Source organism: Microtus pennsylvanicus, chromosome 12 (genome assembly GCF_037038515.1).
Source record: "Microtus pennsylvanicus isolate mMicPen1 chromosome 12, mMicPen1.hap1, whole genome shotgun sequence".
NCBI classification, from domain to species: Eukaryota; Metazoa; Chordata; class Mammalia; order Rodentia; family Cricetidae; genus Microtus; species Microtus pennsylvanicus.
Genome location: NC_134590.1, coordinates 18,505,089 through 18,521,503, shown reverse-complemented (window position 1 = coordinate 18,521,503; position 16,415 = coordinate 18,505,089). Strand labels below are relative to the sequence as shown.

The following is a 16,415-nucleotide window of genomic DNA, read 5'->3' as shown; positions in this document are numbered from 1 at the left end:
TATCTGTATGACATTCCCTTCTCTGTGGAAGTGAAAAGAATGTAAGAGCCAAAGGCAGCAGATGGCTACAATGAAACAATACCTTCCAGACAGGTGACAGCATACATAAGACCTGTGCAAACTCAAGCCAGTCAAGGTAGGCACAAAGGGCCTAACCAAGGAGCTACTGTCAACTCACAGCTGCTGGCAGAGAGACACTTGGTTTCCTGGCCCTAGTAAGCAAACTATGCTCCAGTGGGAAGGTGGCGCATGTAAGAATGCATGTGCAGCACAGAATGGACTTGACAAGTGCTAAATAGAAGAGAGGAGGCCACAAAGCTGCTTGGGTAAGGAAGGAAAGAAAGGCAGGGTCTAGAAAGAGTTTGAAGAGTTGTAAAGATGAGGCATATGAATAAACGATCAAAACACGTTGTACAAAATTCTAATAAAAGAATTTATAATTCAACAAAAAGAAAATAAAAAGATTTCTATATTAATTAACAGAACACCCAGATACAGTTCACAGAAAGAGACAGAAGAAATGTCCCAAAGGACAGTTTTGTAATAACTTTACCTGGATTCACTTTTCCTCTTGACAGTTTCTAAATACAATGTTGAAAAACTCTTTCTAGATTGTGGTTGAATTTCATAGGTCAAATCTTGTGCTCTTTTCTGAGATGTTTCTGATGATGTCCTTTCTTGTCCTTCTGATACTTCTAATACATTGTTCTCTACTTTTGCTTTGTTCAAACTATCTTTATCTTCAAAGTTTAACCTGGAAGGTTAAAACGGTAAGACAAATCTCCATAAGTAAATTACACTTATTACAAATGTCTCCAAATAACAAAGTATCTTAAATAACCTATTTTTTTGTATCTTAAAGGCAAAAAGAAAGCTCTCAGAACTGGAACTGGGTTTATAATTCATCCATACTCTGCTATTCTAGAAAGGACCTAATACTGACCCTTGCAATCGTACATAATACGCAGGAAATATAAGTTGTTTCTTTCAAGAAGTTAAAGATAATGGGGTGGGGAGAATATAAGCAATGTATAATGATAAATAAAAATGTTAATGGAAATTATTTTGTATGATAACTAAAAAAGTTAAGTAAATCAAAGAAAACTAATTATCACAAAGAATACTTTGTCTTATTGTGTATGTGCACATGCATGATATAAAAGGATGCACATGCCAAAACACGCACATGGACATTGGAGGACAACTTTGCATGATGTATAAGGATGCACATGCCAAATCATGCACGTAGGCGCTGGAGGACAACTCTGCATGATGTAAAAGGATGCACATGTCAAACACGCACATGGACATTGGAGGACAACTTTGCATGATGTATAAGGATGCACATGCCAAATCATGCACGTGGGCACTGGAGGATAACTTAGCATGATACATAAGGATGCGAAGGCCACAGCAAGCACATGGGTTTTGGAGGACAACCTTGTGGAGTTAGATTTCTCTTCTATCTTTATTTGGTTTTCAGAGATTGAACTCTGCTTAGCAGACCTGTACACCAGGTGCCTTAATTTGCTGAGCCATCTCAACAGCCCCACAAAGAAAGTATTTTCCACAGACTAGAAAAGTTAAACTCCAAATTTCTTTGAAGTATACTTTAATGCTTTCCTTACTACTAATTAAAAACTAAAGCTAAGCAAAAAGCATTTGCTCTTTTCTCACGCTATCCCTTAACTCATTTATTCAAACCTACATAAAAGGCTAAATTAACATTGCAATATTAGGATAAAATTAAGCAGAATTATTATTATTTAAACAGAAATTACCTTTTCCTGGTTTTAAGAGAAATGTCTGTATATGAAGATTTAGTATCTATTGAATTTCTTGAGTTGTAAGCCCCTCTCTTTTGGCTGAGAGATGAAATAACATTCTGCGATTCAGACATTTTTTCATACAAAGGAACAACAGGGGAGCAGCCAGGTAAGTAAAGGTGATCCTTGGTGGCACTGCTGGATCCATTTGTTTTTTTACTTGACATGTTGTTTGAGTTCGCTGGACTTTCAGAAACATCAGAGATAGTCAGAATTTTCTGATGAACTTCATTAGCCTGAACTAAAAGAAAAGTATATGATGACGGCTCTCAGTAGCTGAAAACGGTATTTAAATTAAACGTACTTTTAAAAATCAACCACAATTAAAATAAAAAGCTTTCAGAAGACACACAGTTTATTAAGCTTAGAATCAGAGGCTTATAATTAAAATACCTATGTCTTAGGACATTCCGATTTACCAGATTAATGAAGTGAAACATGTACTTGATTCACACCATCTGAGGTTATGGAAACACAGAAATCCTCAAACACAGAAACTCCAAAATTTATGCCTAAAGTCTTGAGATACAAAGTTTGAATAGCACAAAGTTTAAATACAAAGAAGTTAGAGAAATTATGAGATTCTGTTATGCACAGACTAAGAGCAAGTAAGTTAATTTGGCTAGACAAACATACACACATATATAACAGGCATACATAAAACAAGTGCATACATGTATCTATATACGTATATAGAGAGAATATACATACATGCTTATATAAAATCACCTTCAGTCTTCAAATGTCAAAGAAAAATGATTAGCTAGTATTCATATTAACTCATTGCTCTTAAATGCAAAGATTTAAAAATTTAAATACAACAAAAAAAGGCTTTTGGTTCAGTGGTAAGATGTCATTTATTTCTCCCTCTTAATGTAACTAAATTCCTTAGAAATAATCAACCAGCTATAATAGGCCTCTGAAAACTGAGCCAAACTAGGGTACCTACCTAGAAAACTGAAGACTTAAGGAACAATTCACTGTGTAGCCTCTTGGGTCTCCTGTTCACTTCCCATTTGTCCCTGGACTAGGCTCCTGAGATGTCTGCAACCCAGAGCCCACATTCTCTCAATAAGGTGAGGGAACACAGACTAGAGGGAGACTCCAACCCTTGCCATGGTGGCTCTGTTCTGCCTGCAGTGGCAGTGCAGCAAAGTACTAGGTTGTACTAGGGAACAAGGGAAGTGTTATGGAAGAAAAGTCCTTATCAGATAATTAGCCTGCACACATTCTCCACCATACCTTAGTTATCCTTTCACATGCTATAGTGCCCTTCAAACTTTAGCATTTTTGAAGGGTATATATATATGTTTGTTAAGGAAGACAGAAATATAAATGATTATAAAAAAATTATTACAGAAAGCCCATTCTAGTTAGAATTTTAACAAAGAGAACAAAATTAATATGTTATTATGAATATGTTCAACTATAGAAAAAAAGAGTTGTTTAATCAAAATAGGAAACTAGGCAACTTACAGGTAAGAGTCACACATTCTACAATTAAAGCAAAGTATTAAGTTCCATGGTTAAAAATATAATTTCAGCTGTCATTGTGGCACAAACCTTTGAAAGAATAGGCAAACTGAATTCCTACTTAGAAACCAGCCTGATAGCCATAGTGAGTTGTAGAGCTACATAGTATGATCCGGTCTCAACAACAACAATAATAGTAGTAGTAATAATAATAATAATAATTTCAGGACTGGCAAGATGGTTCAGGGAGTAGAGCTGCTTACCAAGCAAGCCTGACAACCTGAGTTCAATCATGGGAACCTATGTGAATATGGAAGGAGACCCACCTCCACACAGTAATTCTCTGCCCTCAACAGGCATGCCATGGCATGCAAATTAGAGTACACACATGAATGTGCAAACAATAATAAAAAAAATTAAATATATATCTTTATATTTTTAAGCCCAAAGTCTAGGGATCAGTTAGAAACATATATGACACAAAGGGCAACCATGTAACCACGTCACATACGTTTATATTTTTTAAATTTATGAGCACCAATGAAGGTATGGAAGAGTTCAAGCGTTACCACACACCCCCCCCCAAAAAAATGATGGGAGCAATTACATTTTTCTTGTAAATCTTTGAGTCTATTAGCTCAAACAGAACAAACAGAATACTACTTTTCTAATTTGTAACAAAAATAAATGTAAAAAACAAAGCAAACAAAAAACCAGCACGTATCCCAGAATAAAGAAGAGAGGAAAGGGAAGAAAAATAAAGCCTAACCACTAGCAATTACACCTAGTCTGACCTTGATCTTGTCACCTGGCACAATGTGTGCACCACCTTTGTCATCAGCTTTTTAATTGCCATGAGTCTACTACCAACCTGATCCAAGAGTGGCTTCACTTGGTTCGGCAGTAACTTGTGGAGAAGCATCTTTCCTCCCTGAAGACACTGGAACTGATTGTGAATGTGATGCCTGGCACTGAGCACAAAAGAAATACATTTGATATACTTTTAGTATGTTGTCAATTCTGATTAGATGGGGATGGTTAGACAACAAAGCAGCTGGCAATGTATACTAAAGAACTACTGAACAGAGAGGAAATAAACAATCTATGGGCCATGAAATAATATCTCTAAGAGTTAAAACACCAGAGTTAACACAAGCAACAAACAATTACAGTAACAAAAAAAGCAAGTTCATGAAAATGCATAATGATGTCATTAAGGTAAAGTTAAAAAATATAAAAGGAAGTATGTAACAATACAGTATTTAGGAATTCACTCTGTAACAAAGTGTTAACACAGCATACCTAATCACTGAGAGGGCTCTCTGAAAGGGCTAGACATTGCCAAGCATCTACAGACTGGATTTTACAATGCTTCTTCTTTAACAAGCGGTAAGGTTGAACCTGATATTGTAACTGGTCTTAACTATTTTACAAAACATGATTATGGTAAACACTTGTTTTGTTTCCTTCTGGGATTATACTTGATAATTGGGAATGTCCATGGAACCAGAACCCAATAATGGACTTGTGTCAAAAGGCTTTCCCAGGGAGAAATAACATAAACATGATTGTCTCTCACTAATGGTACACTAAATGTTGTGAATGATAGGCAAATAGATAAAAATCTTTGGCTTTGAATCACAGATACTCTAAGCCTAGAGTGTAATACTCTCACAGTAGAAAAAAAAACAAATGAGCAGAGAGATGGCTCAGAGGTTAGGAGCACTGGCTGCTCTTCCAGAGCTCATGAGTTCAATTCCCAGCAATCACATGGTGGCTCACAATCATCTATGATAAAATCTGGTGCTCTCCTCTGGTATGCAGGCATACATGCAGACAGAATGCTGTGCATTCAAAATAAATAAATAAATCTTTAAAAAAACAAATGAGATCAAAGTTCAAAAGTATTAAATTAAGAGTCAATGCAGAAAATAATAAATTCAGAAGAGCATAGATTAATTAATGAATGTGTATGCATACTACTCTTCAGACTTAACATTCATGGTTCGTAGGATAATATAGGAGGCTGTACATGTGTATATATATCTTGATCAAGATCATAGTTATAAAAATTTATCAAAATGAGCATTTAAATCAGGCAAGCTAGTGTACAGCTATAATCACAACACCTAGGAGACAGAGAACGGTCAGGAGTTCAAAGCCATCCTTGGATACACAGCAAGTTCAAAGTCAGACTAAGCTACATGAGACCTTGTCTCAGAAATCTTTTTAAAGCTAAACACAATAGTACACATCTGTGATCCCAGCACTCAGTAAACTCAGGCAAGAGTCTCATGAGTATAAGCTCAAGTGAGACAGGCTCTCAACTTAGTTAATAATTATAAATACATAATATATGCATACATACCAAGGCCAGAAAAAGAACCATCTGAACCTGGGAGAAATACTCCTCTCAGACAAAGAGAAGCTAGATTAATGCCTGTACCTATCAGCAAGAGAGGAAAAACCTCCCTAAGTCAGCAAACAATAAAGAACATTTTTTTCCCCTCAAACGTGAGGAAAATTAGCAGCAGGTTATATACTGTAAAACCTGTCTTCATTATCTCTGAAAGCTATAAAACTATAATCTGTTTACATTTTATGCTTAACTAGCTATCACAGTAGGGTGTTGCTGAACTGCTATAACATACTTGATTCCACCTAGAAAAGGAACCTCAAAAGTTAAGACCAATAAAAACATTTTAAGGCAGGAGAGGAGACCAATATTCGTGACTATGGATGCAAGCATCTCAAACATTAAGCTAAATTTAAGTCAAAACAAAAAGTCAATTCGTTATACACACGTATAAAACTGTCAAAGTACAAATTTATTGCTTCAGACTTTAATGATCGAGTTCCCAGGAAATTTAAAAGTTGATTTTAATTTTCAAAAATCAATATAATTTCTCATATTATAAAAAGTCTCCCAAATTCTGAAAAATATGGCTGTCTACATTCCTTAAGACTAAAGGCAATCTATACAGGTACAGCAATCAGGATCATGAACTCAAGGTCAGCCTAGGTAGTATAGCTAAGATCCAGGTCAGCCTGTGGTAGAACACTGCTTATCAGGTTTTTTTTTAAAAGATTTTATTTATTTATTTATTATGTATACAACAGTCTGCCTCCATGTATGCCTGCAGGCCAGACGAGGGTGCCAGATCTCATTATAGATGGTTGTGAGCCACCATGTGGTTGCTGGGAATTGAACTCAGGTCCTCTAGAAGAACAGTCAGTGCTCTTAACCGCTGAGCCATCTCTCCAGCCCTGCTTATCAGTTTTTAATGAACTTTAATTTACTTCTATGATCTTTCTAATTAACATTATGCTTCCAAATAATATCTCTTTGGCCACTAGCTTCAAAACCTTTACCTCTAGGAGTGTGGCTCAGTGATCCAGCCCTGTGTTTGGCATGTGCCCCTGGGTTCAAACATATACTTAAAAAATTCTACCTAAAACTGTTCTACTTTTGGATGATAAATCAACCTAACCTTTTAAGGCACATAACCAACCAGAAGCAGTTTTTTCTGGACAGTGACCAGTCCTATCAGTCTTCCAAAAACAACCACACTTGTTAATCTGATCAGGAACCTTAAAGCTACCCATTTCTCTCAAACTCTTAAGTAATAGTATAAAAGAAATTAAAAGACTTGCTATAATTTTATGGATTTTGTCCCAATTTCAAATACTAGAAATGTCAAAAAAAATTATAATAGCTCAAATTTTATAAAATTCAAGAGAAGCATAGGATTCTCTTTAAAGAATCAGATAACTAAAATGTAAATAAGAACACTGTTCAACATTCATTACCGGACCAAACCTCCATCAGTTCTCCTGTTAGACTTACCTCTTTCCCTGCCGACTGACTGCGAGCATCTTTCACTTTAGGTGTGAAAGAAAGCAATGACTCTGTAGAACCTGCAATTAAAACCATTGACAAGACTTAAAAAGTATTCAAAAAATAAAAAGTGGAATAAAACTTTTAAAATCTCAGCACTCAGGTGAAAGAGGCAGGCAGATCTCTGTGAATTCAAAGGTAGCCTCATCTACATGCTGAGACCCTGTATGGAAGAAGATTCTAACTGAACAATTAAAATGGCTCTATATCAGTGGCTCTCAACTTGTGAGTCATGAAATGACCTTTTCATAGACCATTGGAAAACACAGACATTTATGACTCATAACAGCAGTAAAATTACAGTTATTAAGTAGCAACAAAATAATGCTATGGTTGGGGGTCACCACAACATGAGGAACCATATTAAAGGGTCACAACATTAGGAAGGTTGAGAACCACTGCTCTATATGACCTGTGATGAACTATCAATTGACTCTTCAGAATACAATTAGCCTAAAGAAACGGAAATATCAATGTAGTAGTCAAATGTTCCTACAGATATCAGAAACTGAAAAGCAAAAAAAATTCCTAAAGAAAAGAAAATTCTGCGCTTTCAGTCTGTAGATGTGTTTTTATCTGTCCCACTTCTTGTGCTGTCAGAATACCTGAGGCTGAATTAGGGGTGTAGCTCAGTAACAGAGTGCTTGCCTAACAGCCACAACACCCTGGGCTTCATACCCAGATCTGAAAAATAAATACAGGAAACTGAATGATTGAAAAAGCACAGAAATTTGGTATCTAGCAAGAGTCTTTATTTTATCCCAAGCAAGCAAGATACAGAGTTGACAAAAGTTCCCAAGGCCTTTTAAGGATAGCTTAAATTCATTCATGAGGACAGAAGCATTACAATCTAATCACACCTCAAAAGTCACATCTCTGAACACTACTGCACTGGAAATCAATGTTCCAAGCCATCTTTTGGGAGATGACATTAAACCTCTCCACTCAGCTACTCATGCTCAGCCTCAGAACATATTTTGCCCTACCTAATTCATTACTTTGAAATAAACAAATGTAAATTACCAAAAGTACCTCAAACTCTTAATTATCCCTTACACTTTTTCCCATATAAATATACTTGGATCTCTAAGTATCTAATTTTGTGTTTTAAGCAGACTTTGGAATATTTACATATTCCAAAGACTTTTCTTGAGTATAAACACAAAATTTTACTTACATTTCATATGCACATTATACACAAAGACAGGAGGTAATTTTGTACATAAAACAAAGTTTCATAGTAATTTCCATGCATGATATTTATATCCGAAGTCCTGGATTTCCAAGCATTTATGATTTTAGATTTTCACAAAGGAAATATTTTCTTTTGTGCATTGTAACTGATCTCTGGAATTTCAAATTTTAGGAATCTAGTGTAATTAAAGATGACACATTACTGTAGCTATATCAGTAATATTCTATATTCCCCTCAATATACTAAAATGTACAAGGATTGGTTATGTATACTCAAAGTTATAAAGAAATTGCTCGGGGTGGGATGGGGGTAAGGGGAGATGGGGAGAGAAAAGTGAGAAGGGAAGGAGGGGGGGGAAACGTGGGGAAACAGGAGGATTGGGATAAAGGAAGGTTGGACAGGGGAGCACGGAAGCACAATTCTTAGTTAAGGGATCCACCTTAGGGTTGGCAAGAGACTTGACCCTAGAGTGGCTCCCAGGAGCCCATGGTGATGTCCCCAGTTAGTCCCTTGGGCAGCTGAGGATAGGGAACCTGAAATGACCCTATCCTATAGCAATACTGACGAATATCTTGCATATCACCATAGAACCTTCATCTGGTGATGGATGGAGATAGAGACAGAGACCCACACTGGAGCACTGGACTGAGCTCCCAAGGTCCCAATGAGGAGCGGAAGCAGGGAGAAGATGAGCAAGGAAGTCAGGACCACGAGGGGTGCACCCACCCACTGAGACAATGGGGCTGATCTATTGGGAGCTCACCAAGGCCAGCTGGATTGTGACTGAAAAAGCATGGGATAAAACTGGACTCTCTGAACATGGTGAACAATGAGGGCTGATGAGAAGCCAAGGACAATGGCACGGGGTTTTGACCCTACTTCATGTTCTGGCTTTGTGGGAGCCTAGCCAGTTTGGATGTTCACCTTTCTAGACATGGACAGAGGGGGGCGGACCTTGGACTTTCCACAGGGCAGGGAACCCTGGCTGCTCTTTGGACTGGAGAGGGAGGGGGAGAGGAGTTTGGGGGAGGGGGAGAAGGGTGGGAGGAGGGGGAGGGAAATGGGAGGCTGGGAGGAGGCGGATACTTTTTTCCCTTTTCTCAATAAAAAAAAATAAAAGAAAAATAAAGAAATTGCTCTATATACTTAAATGCTACATATCTGCTACATTAGACATTAGTGATAAATATCTATTTTCATCTACACCAACTCTGAAAGTCCATTTAGAAATGAAGCCTTACTTTGTTCATCAAAACAGTCTTGTAAGACTTCCAGCACATTCTGGCCTTGCTTTCCATGAATGTTGGGCGCTCTAATAAAAAAGAAAAGGTAAATATATCATTTCTGCAAGATGTTTGTTACTTATGTTATTGTCTGCTTGAAAGCCCATATAAAATGTTAACTTTAAATAGGAAAAAATATCTCTACTATTTTAACACAAGAAAAACACCTAGTAGTTTGAGTTCATCAAACACCTTATTTGTATGCAATATTAAGAAAAGTTATTTTATTATCTACATATATCTACTCAAAGTTGAATATCTGTATCTGAAAATGGTTTGGACACTGCTATATTTCAATAGTAATTCCAGTTTTTGAAGAAAATAAATTGATTCTGAAATACTTTGCTTTTGTTTTGGGAACTAAGCCCAGGATTTCTAGCATTATACTACCATTGAACTATATTACAGCACTTAATGCTTCTTTAGTGAAGACTTTATAAACACCAGTTTCAACACCTTCAAGTAACATTATCTTCTCTGCAACTTTTCCAGTGCACTTTGGATTGAACAGCATTAATTTTTAATTAACCAGAAATTTATAAATGAATAGAAATAGCTTAAATTAAATATTGTGTTCATTTGATATTACCATATAGCTAGACCATATTTACTTTTTCTGGTTCTATGTCCCACTCATGTGTTTATGTTTTGACATGACTAATGTAATACGATTTTGTCTCAATTTTATTTTGTGTCTGCCTAGACACCTCTCTGCCTTCCCAACCTCCAATATCCACATCTACGTTGGCATCACTTTTGGGACTGTCATAGCCCTGACTCTGGTCCAGATATATTTACTGAAATAAATGATCTTTATGGAATTTTAAAAAATAAAACTAAAATAATCAAGAGAAAATATAAATCAAAATAACTGTCATATAGTATCTGGAATAATATTGTTAAGCTTCAAATCCCTCACTAATTACCACACCGTACCCACCCCCAGGGACCCCTGAGCCAGCACTGATGTAATTGTGGTTTTGTCTATAAAACACTGTACCCCTGAGCTTGATCATCAAAAGACTTTTCAGAGGCATGAGCCTGCTCTTTGTCCATTAAAAGAACTTAAAACTTTTAGCTGGTTTAATCAGTGTGGTTATCAGTAACTATCTTGCACAAATCATTTCAGTTTCCGTGTCTGTCTGTCTGTGTGTGTGTGTGCACGCACACAATTCTACCCAATGCATTACCTCTATAGGTTCACTATCACAACCACAGACAGGATACTGAATGGTTTAGTCACCATAAGGATCACTGTATTCTCTTTCAGAAATATATATACGTCCCTCTGACTTCCGTCTTTCCTTACCTCATTCTATCATTCCTAACCCCTGTACAACAATTATCCATCCATTGCTGTGAGACAATGGTCTTGTACCCTGTCACTTATAGTGTATTGTTTTAATAAAACAGTGATTAGCCAGAGCCAGGCAGGAAGTATAGGAGGGGCGACCAGGCAGGAAGTAGAGGCAGGGCAAAAAGAAGAGAATTCTGGGAATGGTATAGGAGGTCCTTCTATATTTGTGTTGATAAAGAAACTGCCTTGGCCTTTTGATAGGGCAGCACTTAGGAAGGAGGAGTAGACAGAATAGGAAGAAGAGTCAGAAAGCCGACATGGAGCTGCCAGGTCAGACATGCTGAATCTTTCCCGGTAAGCCACAACCTCATGGTGAACACAGATTAATAGAAATGGGTTAGATCAAGATGTGAGGATTAGCTAATAAGAGGCTAGAGATAATGGGCCAGGCAGTGTTTAAATGAATACAGTTTCTGTGTGATTATTCTGGGGGTTAAACTAGCCAGGCCAAAACAAAGGGACCTCGCTCTATACAACATGGGAAGAGGAAAGATGCAGTCTGCAGTTGTTATCCAGACACAGAGGAAGCAAGATGAGAATGCCTCACTGGTAAAAGTTACTAAGCCACGTGGCTAACACAGACACAAATTATGAGCTAATGTAAGTTATAAGAGTCAATAAGAAGCCTAAGCTAATAGGCCAACCAGTTTATAATGAATATGAACCTTTGTGTGTTTCTTTGGAACTGAACAGCTGCAGGAGCAGGTGGGACAGAAATCTCTGTCAACACTTCATTTATAAATTTCTGTCATTTAAAAAATAATCATCCATAGAAATGGGACTGTATAGTATTGTAATATTTTTCAACAACTTTTTTTTACTCAGTATAATTCTCTAGGGAGTAATCTAAGTTATTGGAATAATGAACTGTTCATTCCAATTATTGCTGAATAATATTCCATGATATGAATATATCATAGAGTTTAAATATTTACCTAATGAAGGACATCTGGATTTTGATGAGCATAAGTTAGGTATGCAGCTCTAAAGAGGGTTAATAAACTTTTGCTTAAAAATTACACTAATCTGGGGCTGGAGAGATGGTGCAGCAGTTAAGAGCACTGGCTGCTCTTTCAAAGGTTCTGAGTTCAATTTCCAGCAACCACACAGTGGCTCACAACTATCTGTAATAAGATCTGGTGTCCTCTTCCAGCCTGCAGGCATACATGCAAGCAGAACACAATACATTATAAATAAAATTACACTAAACCTTTAACCTTTCATTAATATCAAAAACACAAATTCCATATAATTTCTTATATGGCTGACTGCACTTCAAATTAATAGCTAAATAATATATAAGCCTTTTATGATATAATCTCTTACTTTATTATCCAATTATAAATAATAGTTTTGTCCATATGCCATTAAGTAATCTTACTGGTAAGTACAGGAAAAAAAAAACTTTCAAACAAAATACAAGCTCTTTATGATCCAAAAACTTACTGAAATAAGTATACTTCACTGTTTATCAAAATAAGCATATTTCACTAATATCACCATTATCATCTTACCATAATAGCACCATTCATTGCTAATAATTCAATGTTCAATTCTTCTTGTCCACAATTCTATATAAGCATTTTTCTTACTTCTACTAAGTTATTGCATGACTTGTATTAATAGTTCTCTCATATAAAATAATTAAAAGACCAAACAATCAGTGCACATAGAAATCAATCAGTCAAAGGTAACAGATTTTTCTATCTTCAATATAAAAAAACAGTTTCCAAAGATGAAAATAAGTTGTCTTAAAAGTTCAAGTATAAGCATGTCACCTGGAAGGCCGGCAAAATCTTCTGTGGTAATTCTTTAGATGATCCTGAAAGAAAAGTTAATTAGCAATTTTTTAAACTATAATCAAATATAATTCATCTTCAAAATAATTCCAGTACAATATAAGATGAAGAAAAATCATATTTTTTCATTTACTCCATTATCAAGTATCTGTCAATTGTCCCATTAATACTATAAAGATTTTAGGGAGGACAAGATGGCTAATTAGGAGCTGCTTTCCCAAAATACAACCTTAATGACATGAGTTTGATCCCTAGTTAAGTTAGGAAAAAAGAACTGACTCCACTAAGTTGGTCCCTGATACACATGTCACATGAGTGCGCACACATACTAAATGAAATAGCAAGACATAAAACAACAATAAAAATGGATTAGAAAGCCATTTGCAAAAACACCCAACAATTTTCTGAAAGACGGAAAACAGAGGAAGCATGATAAATAATGAAATATAACAAACGTAAAATATTATATATTAATATATACTACATATAATATCCTTCATTGGATATATTAATGTAATATATATAAATATTGTGCACTCAGTGAAGGAGTTTAATCTGCCCAAAAGAAAGTCACAGAGATGTGGAACAAGAACTTGAGATAAGACAGAAAGAATTAAGACATGCAGACAGTAGTAGAGCAATTCCCCGGCACAGGGGTGCTCATCTGCAGTCCCAGAACTTGATGTGCCTAAGCCAGAGGATTTCAACTTTGATATCAACCTGGGTTGTGCCAAACAGTGAGACTTCGTCTCAATAAAGGTGGATAGGAGAGATTTAAAAAAACACATCATAAAACTGACAGGATGACATGATATGGTTAAGGGGAAGGTTTTTATTGTAGATATGAGTTACAACAGCCAGAGGCATCTTGAAAGAGACCAGAGCAGAGAAAGAAAGAAAGAAAGAAAGAAAGAAAGAAAGAAAGAAAGAAAGAAAGAAAGAAAGAAAGAAAGAAAGAAAGAAAGAAAGATGTGAGACCAGCTAGGGATAGATAATAGAGAAAACATAGTGAGAGAACCAGGAGCAGAGACAGTTCTCAGTTAAAATCTAGAAAATATTCATTTGAAACTACAACCTGCCAACTTCAACCTATCCTTCAGTTGATCTCAACTTGGTTTTCTTCCACCGAGACTATAGTCCACAAGAAAGAAAAGTTGTACAACACAACTGAATTCGCCAACATCTGTTTGGAGTGAATGGCATTCTGTTGTAGGATGCTTAGCAGAATCCTTGGTCTCTATCCAGTAGGTACTTAGGCACCTTGTTAGCACTCCCTCATCCTCCCTATCCAAACCCAAACCCACACTGCAGAAAAACAAAAGTTTCTTTGGTTATAAACAAGTATGCCTAAGGTAAGAAATGCCCTTGAAAACACTTAAGTATATATATGAATACCTTCTCTTCTCTGCCCTTACCTTCTAAATAGACAACACATTGTTATCAGTGTAAACTCAAAACAGTGGTAGGTTTATATAGGTATTTGATAATGTACAACAAACATCTGTTAAGTTTTGTTGTTTTGTGGCTTTAATGACTTTTTCCTCTGATCACATAGAGTGTAAATTATATATGATTTTACAGAATGCACACTATAGTGTCTTCTCATACGTGTTCAAGCATACATATACAGCTATATAATAGGAGATCATCGCTATATAATAGGAGATCATCGATGAAGATTTTCTTAAAAAGATAGAGAACTGCTAGGTTAGGGCATAGTAATCACATAAAATTTAAAAGACTAATGAATATCAATGTGTCAAGAAACATAAAGTGACAAGTTCTGGTCCAAGTCAGACATTCAAAGTTGGCACCTTTTTAAAAAATGATTGTCTTAAATAAAAGCTTTAACAATAACAGATGACCCATTAATATTAGAAACTACACGTAATAGCATTTTGACAAAAAGTATAACTTCAGAGGGTTTTATTTGGTTGGTTTTTGCTTTAGGGAGAAATTAATACTCAAGTATTTCCAGACCATCAAGACGGACTTGTACAGTAGTAAGGAGTATTTGGAAGACTAGGAAATAGAGGCTAAAACGTGGAACGGGAACAGTCTCTTCAGAAATAAAAGCAGGCATAGACGAGACTACGGTGGGAAACCTTGAGACTAATAGTCCAGTTACTCCAGCTGCTGGTCCACAACCACATCTGGTTTATTACCTGTGCTGCTTTCAACCCACTCCCGACCAGCCGCTAACAGTACCCATCCGACACACCCCTGATCACCCCCATTGCACTCACCCCGACCAGCCGCTCACATCACCCTCCCCGGACCAGCCGCTCACAGCACCCACCCCCGAACACCCCCAGAGCACCCACCCCGAGCCACCCGCCCGGCGTCCGGACTGCTCGACCGCAGGGCCGCCGCTTCTGCTCACAGCCAGGGTCCAGACCAGCACTTACCAGATGGAAAAAGGCCATGTTACCGGCCCACAAAGCCCAACTGAGGCCTGGGAGCGAAACCGCAGCAGGCCAGGGTTCCAGGAGGGTCAAGAAAAAAGTCGTCCGCCCGGAGTCAGATTGCGGACGGAAGCCGCGGCCTAAGAGCCTCGGGTTCCGCACTTCAAACTAGGTCCTAAATAAACAGGATTCAAAACAGCCGCGCTTGCGCAAAACGCACTGCGCAGCCGCTAAAACTCTGGCCGTTATTGGAGTCCCGCCCTTCATCCCGTCCCCGAGCCAGTCCAACCTATCAACCCGCCTTCCTCAGGTCGCTCCGCCCTCCCACCCCGCGCCTTGGCTTCCGGCGGGCCGTCTCTCCCTCCCGCCCGTCGCCCCGCCTCCCGCCTGTCGCCCCGCCTCTCACCCGTCGCCCCGCCTCTCTCGCCCGTCTTCCCGCCTCTCACCCGTCGCCCCGCCTCTCTCACCCATCGCCCCGCCTCTTGCCCGTCGCCCCGCCTCTCTCGCCCGTCTTCCCGCCTCTCACCCGTCGCCCCGCCTCTCTCACCCATCGCCCCGCCTCTCGCCTGTCGCCCCGCCTCTCTCACCCATCGCCCCGCCTCTGCCCGTCGCCCCGCCTCTCTCGCCCGTCGCCCCGCCTCTCGCCCGTCTCCCCAGGTTTACAAAGCGAGCTCCTAGACAGCCAGGGCTACAGGGAAACCTGTTTGTCTCGGAAAAAAACAAAAGGAAAAAAAAGAAGGATTAGAGGTGGAAATTGCAGACGTGTTGAACAGATTACACTACACAGATTCGTCAGCTGCAGCCAAGCCAGCTCTATACGCTATCTCCGAAAATAATAGCAAGAATAATGTCTTCTTTTTTTGAGTATGTGGAAATCATTTATGAAGTATCATTGCAGACAAAATAATCTGCATAAATATATACACGTATACGCATTAGCAGAGCGACTTATTAAGGAAAAGCGGCTGCTTCAGTCTTATGAAAAATTAAAGTAATGGCCCAGATTGGAAAACAAGATTAAATCGATGTTCTGAGGACTATCCTATACCACTTCTTGGTCGCCTAAAGTCACGGAGTTGCAACTGTAGCTGATCTATATCCTGAAAAGACAAAATGTCCTTTAAAAGCAAATCAATATGAGTGAATGGGTGTGAGGGTTTAAGTGATGTCTCTGTGGTC

The 16,415-nt window shown here is 38.0% G+C and overlaps 1 protein-coding gene across 2 annotated transcripts in view; it reads right to left on the bottom strand.

The window, feature by feature from the left end:
* Positions 1-15,494, bottom strand: part of Cenpc (centromere protein C) — a 45,491-nt gene extending 29,997 nt beyond the window's left edge. The window contains exons 1-7 of one of the 2 annotated variants that reach the window (XM_075942996.1): positions 15,240-15,494; positions 12,811-12,854; positions 9,634-9,704; positions 7,147-7,217; positions 4,171-4,270; positions 1,782-2,067; positions 554-754 (exon numbers count right to left, since the gene is read on the bottom strand). In XM_075942996.1, the coding sequence (XP_075799111.1) occupies positions 554-754; positions 1,782-2,067; positions 4,171-4,270; positions 7,147-7,217; positions 9,634-9,704; positions 12,811-12,854; positions 15,240-15,257 (791 nt within the window). In that variant the 5' untranslated portion in view covers positions 15,258-15,494. The remainder of the gene's footprint in view (positions 1-553; positions 755-1,781; positions 2,068-4,170; positions 4,271-7,146; positions 7,218-9,633; positions 9,705-12,810; positions 12,855-15,239) is intronic. The other variant, XM_075942997.1, reaches the window with a different exon arrangement.
* Positions 15,495-16,415: the final 921 nt, after the last annotated feature.